Source organism: Cenococcum geophilum, assembly GCF_001692895.1.
Source record: "Cenococcum geophilum 1.58 unplaced genomic scaffold K441scaffold_93, whole genome shotgun sequence".
Taxonomy (NCBI): domain Eukaryota; kingdom Fungi; phylum Ascomycota; class Dothideomycetes; order Gloniales; family Gloniaceae; genus Cenococcum; species Cenococcum geophilum.
In genome coordinates, this window is record NW_027137651.1 from 34411 (window position 1) to 40235 (window position 5825).

The 5825-nt window shown below is 35.5% G+C and overlaps 1 protein-coding gene across 1 annotated transcript; it reads right to left on the reverse strand.

Annotated features, from left to right (window-relative positions):
- Positions 1-1879: 1879 nt before the first annotated feature.
- K441DRAFT_595644 (ankyrin) lies at positions 1880-2305 on the reverse strand (the record flags this gene model as incomplete). Its single annotated transcript, XM_067645009.1, has 2 exons — positions 1880-2083; positions 2165-2305. Coding segments are annotated over 2 exons (345 nt in total), but the record flags the coding sequence as incomplete, so codon positions are not given.
- Positions 2306-5825: the final 3520 nt, after the last annotated feature.

A 5825-nucleotide genomic window follows, 5' to 3' on the forward strand; every position in this document is an offset into this window, starting at 1 on the left:
TGTGGAACTGCATAAATAATATATTGCCTTACTTTTTTACGCGTTTGCTTCTTTCCTATAGGCCCTATAGTTATCTTTTAGCAAGGCCGTCAATATGCGCTTATAGCACCCGTGTTTTGCGAGCTCTTTAATTATATCTTATAGCACTGCTGGTTTTATTGCAGAGTTAGCCGCTATACTCCCTATAAGGCATATCGGTCGCAGTATAGAAACCTTATCTATGTCCGCATTAAAGGATAATTAGAAGAATCTATTTAAGGTGTTGGATTGGAGTAAAGATAGATCTAATATACTTTGGATTTCTTAAATAATGCTATCGGTGATTGCAAGGGCTAGAAAAAGGGTAACCGGATATATGTCTTGTTTAGATAGATTATCCATAAGCACCATTATGACCCTAATTACAGTGAGGAGCAGTTATAGGTATATTTTAGGTAAACCTACTCGTTTAATCGCTTTTTTGATTTAGGTTCTGCACTGCGATTTAATAGTAATAGGAAACGCATATTATATTAATGCGTGGTTACAAATAAGCTAAAATCCTAATAGTGGAGTCCTTTTGGGAAATGGTGGGTCGCCTGTAATCTATGGTGAATTAAAAGTAAAAGGATAAATACTAATTGAATCCGAAATTGAGGATGCTTATAGGAATATTCATCTTGCGCCTAAAGAAAGTAAAAAATGTCTCTAATAGCAGACGTTAAGGCTTTAGGCTTAATTTAATAAGTAAGCACTTCGGAGGATAGTTAGTAAAGGTTTAAAGGTAGCTATTAAAGCGCGGAGTTAGCGCAGTCTGCTATAGGTAAAAAAAAATAGAAACTAAAGGAGATGGTGATAATGGAGAGAGCTAATAATAATTCCTTTATTAATTGAAGGTAGAATAGGCCCATTAAAGGCCTATCGGAAGGGCTGTTGGAACGCTTAAAGAAACAGTAAACAATAAATTTAAAAGTTTAATTGTTGGCGGTAATAGCATTGCGTAACTTCCTGAATTTTAAAAAAAAAGCTTTATTGTTCCGGTTTTAGCGAATATAGTAAGGTAAGGGGCGCAGGTGGGAATAATATGGGCGCTATAGCTTAATTATTTGGTGCTGCTTTAAGCGCTAAGACCATATAAATTAGGATTTTAAATGCGGTATATTTACTTAAAAAAGGATAATAAATAATAAATTTTTAAAAAGGGATGGTGAGTGATGGAAATAGGCGGTGAATTTTTAATAAATAGCGTAGATGTGCAGCGTTTTTAGGTCCATAACTAATTATGCCTATTAGTTTTAGTTCGTTCTATAACGTATAAGGTTTTAATGTAGCGGGGCTCTTACGCGATCTGCTAAGAGATTGCCAGATATCTTTTAAATAAGGCTACGCCCCTGTGACTTAATGCGATACGAAATTGGGAGGCAGCTGGCACGAATATAGGTGGGAAGAGAACGAGGGAGAGAATAATGCTAGAGTTAGTGACAACAGTTTGCTTAGTATAAGGAAGTTAACTATAGCCTTTACTCTTTCTTAGTAACTAGTTTTCTAATAAAAGTTAAGTATATATGGTGTTAAAGTCTATATTGTTATCCTTTCTAAGTAGCAGCTAAACTACTAGCTTATATATCTTATCTATTAACCCTACTAGCCGCGTATTTAATAAATATATTTCTCTTATCTTATACTAGCCCTCCGCTGCCCACTATAATGGCGTTTCGCTATATTTATTCTTAGATTTCGCGTTAACGCCGTCCTTAAGTAATAGTTTTACTATAGTTTTATATGCCCATTAAGCAGCCTATAAGAGCGGTGTCCGACTATTACTATCCTTAGAATTAGAGTCGACGCCTTTTTATATAAGCAGTAGCTTTACTATCCCCTCTTATTTACTCTTTACAGCCTATAAGAGCGGAGTCCGACCTTTAATATTAGTAGAGTTTAGGCTAATGCTGTCCTTTATTAGCAATAGCTTTACTATTACCTTATACCCGCGTTCCGCAGCCGCTAATAGTGGTATTTGATTGTAAAAGCCTTTGGGATTTAGGCTAATACCATCCTGCGCGAGTAGTAGCTTTACTACCCCCTTATGCCCGTTTGTCGCGGCCTATAACAGCAGTATATCTTTAAAAGCGCTCTTAAGATCTAGGTTAACGTTATCCCGTATAAGCAGTAGCTCTACTACTACCTTACTTCTATATTCTGCAGCTAATAACAGTAGTATAGCCCCAAATTTATCCTCGGAGTTTAGATCAATGTTATCCCGTATAAAAAGTAGCTTTACTACCGCCTTATAACCGTTACTTATAGCCAGTAATAGCGGCGTCTGACTAAAATCGTTTATTGCTTAGACATTAGCTCCTGCTTCTAGTAGAATATAAAACTCCACTTCTTATCTACATTCCGCAGCCTATAATAACGCTAAACTTTTAAAACGCTGTAGTAATTCGTTTATTAACGAAAGCAGTGGCATTTCTAGACGAAGAGAGACATGTATATTAGCTCTATGCTATTAGGATCTAAATAATTAATAGAAATCCGGTAGTAGAAGGCTTACTGTTTAAGTAGCTAGCTATATAGTAGTATTAAAGTATGTTTTAAGGATATAAGTCCCGTAACTCAACCTAGCAAATATAAGGTAGATTACCCTTTACCGTAGAAGGGTTTAAAACATATCTGTGGAAGAAGAGGTGGCGTAAGAGGTATTTATTTTGTTAGACTATTGTTACTTGTTTTTACTAAACGTTAAATATAAAAAAATATTTCGAAGTTGGGATTGGATTTAGGAAATGAAAATGAAACTAAAAAACGGGAAAATAATAAGGATTTCTTTAGTCCAGACCTGCAGAGGAGAGGCTGGATAGGCCTCTTGGATAATAGACCTATTAACTAATAGTATCCGGAGACTATCCGGATAGTCTTGGCAAAATACCCTAATATACTTATACTTGTAATAAACCCCCTAATATTAAATAAATAATTTTTCTATTAGTACGGATTTATAGACCTTGTAAAGCGCTTTAAAATGGTAGCACTTTTATCTAAATATCCTAAGGATAAGTAATATTATATAGATATAAAGCTTATAAGAGCTCTGTAGAATAAGGCTTAGGGGGAGCCCTTTACTAAAGCTTAGTAGAAGCTCTGTACGAAGCTCTGCGAGGCTCTATATAAGGCTCTATATATAAAGGCTCTGCGCTAGGTAAGCTCTGTACTAAGCTCTGTATATAGAGGCTCTGTATAAAGCTCTGCGGAGGCTCTATATAAAGCTCTGCATAAAGCTTTACACGAAGCTCTGCACCTAGCTTATACTAGATATTCTTAGGCAAACTGATCCGTAAAGCGTAGGCCGAGTCTATTAAGGGGTTAGTTAATGTTATAATGGGATATAAAGGAAAAACTTATATTAAAGGGGCTGCTTACCGCGAGCTCCCTCCCGTTTGTAAAGCGGCGGCGTACATGGAATTCTTATGGGAACTTTGCTATAAGTTCTATTCTTTAGTTTTTCCGGTCTTAATGATGTGCTATATAGAGATGCCTCCCTAAGGAAGTCCGGATAGTTTATGGCCTAGATTAAGATTTCCTGGCTTGAGGGAAGTATAGGAACTGCCTACTCGCTTCTAATTTTCGACCTCTCGTTCTGTCTCTTCTTTTTATTCTCTTAGTTTCTTCTCTTCTATAGAGGCGATGCGTTATTAACGAATAATTTTAAGGGTAATATAAAAAGGCAGACGGAGCCTTACTTACGGAATCGTTACTATGTAAGTATGTTCTGATTTTCGACCTCTTGTTCTATCTTTTTTTTTTATTTTTTTTGTTTCTTCTCTTCTATAGAGGCGATGCGTTATTAACGAATAATCTTAAGGGTAATATAAAAAGGCAGACGGAGCCTTACTTATGGAATCGTCGCTGTGCAAGCATGTTTTGAATCCTTTGTCTCTTACTAGGATTCTTTACCTCTAACTATTTATCTCCTTTTGCTTGCGATGCCTCTCCCCTTAGTCTTGGTGACTCTACTCGTCCTCTAAACTACTGGTCACTTATTTACTAGTTTTATAATATCTTTTAGTGCTTATCGGAGAAGGATCTAAACCAATGTAATAGGTTTCTATAAGGGGGGTATAAAGTAGTACTCTTCTTTATAAGGTCGTATAGTTCGTTCCTCTTTAGTGTTAAGGAATATCTCATCTAAGTACAAATATTAAGAAGATTTTGTGTCTAGAGAGTAACTTGGAGGAGTTATGGCTGCCTTATTTCTAGGTTGCAGAACTTTAGGCTTTAGGTAAAGTTGAGAAAACGGTATTTAACGTCTACAGAGGGCTGTAAGAGGGGAAAACGAGATCTTTAATATTTAGCTTATTAGTGTTTAGTGCCTAATGGTTAACTGTCTAATAGGACTAAAAGAAAATGTATAATAATAGCTGAAATAACCAATAAATATAATGGGGAAGAGGTGAGTACTAAGTAAAGTGTGAAACGTTATATATATACCGTTAACGGATTAAGCTAGAAAGGCCGAGTGACCTATTTTAGATAAATGTATGGGTTAGGGAGAGGACTGCTAAGCTAAATAGTAAGAGACTGCTGGAGAAAGTATAGGGAGGCGTAATTTATTAGCCGGATAAGGGTATTATTAGAACTATTACGGATAGGTACTCCGGCAAATCAGTCTAGTGGCGCTTTATTGCTAATTTGGACAGGCGGTGGCTTTACTAGTTTAGTTAGTGAAACAAAGGTTGAATGGATATTGCCTTTATTAACTTAATTCGATAAATGACTATAGGAATAGAATTGCAGATTTCTTATATTATAGCAGAGGCGGTCTAACTAAAATATAAGAAAGTTAATTGTAATTACGTGTGGAGATCTAATCTACTAATAGTGGGAATTTGTAATACCTATAACTACTATTAAGATCCCGCCAGAGAAAATATAAGATAAATATTAATTGTATAACGGTGGTCTCTATTTTTTTAATTTCCTTAGTTCCTCCTAGCTTAAAGAACTGTAGACTTATAACGATGTTATAGTCTTTATTAAAATCGTTATAGGTATAGAAATATATTTGTTCTTCCTTGCTAAATATATAAATTATTTTATAGGTGATGTTGGTTATAACTTTGCTATCTAAACAAAAACGTTAATAAAGCTTACGGTAAGCGGCTAACCCAAGTAGTAGATCCCCCTGAAATTGTTTTGTTTAGGCTTTAGTGGCGCTAGATAATGAACTAGTAATATAATAAGGGGAACATTTCCCTACGTAATCTAAGAGTATGGATAATGGTAGATCCTATTTGGTGACTTAGTTTTATAAACTGGTAGAAGAAGAGGAGAAGGAGGAGGAGATATTGATTCTAAATCTATGTTAATAGATAATTTGCTAGTAGTTATTAAGCGTAGATTGACAGTTAATGTGTTATCTTTACCGGTATATTAATCCGGGGGAGAGGACGGTTTAAAGTGTCTGATGCCACTATATAGTATAATGCGAAGGTTTAAGACGGATATTATTAAAAGAAGGACCTGTAAATGTTAGTAATTAAAAGAGAAGTAGTTTGTAAAGATATACCCAGTCTATATTATAACCTTATTCCGGGAATTTTGATAACACGCCTATAGCTATACTAATCGCGATAACGAAAAATCCGTATAAGCCAGCTTGCAGCCAACCCTAGTCTCTAATTATTGCGGCTTATGAGCTAAATGTAGACTTGCAGTAGTCTATATAGAAGGAAAGAATAGTTACGCTCCTAAGGAGAAGGATGGCTAGTATTCCGCAATATGCCTTGGTTTTTATAGTAGTAGTTCTACTCCGGCAAAGTCAGTGTTAGAGCTCTAATTTAGAATTT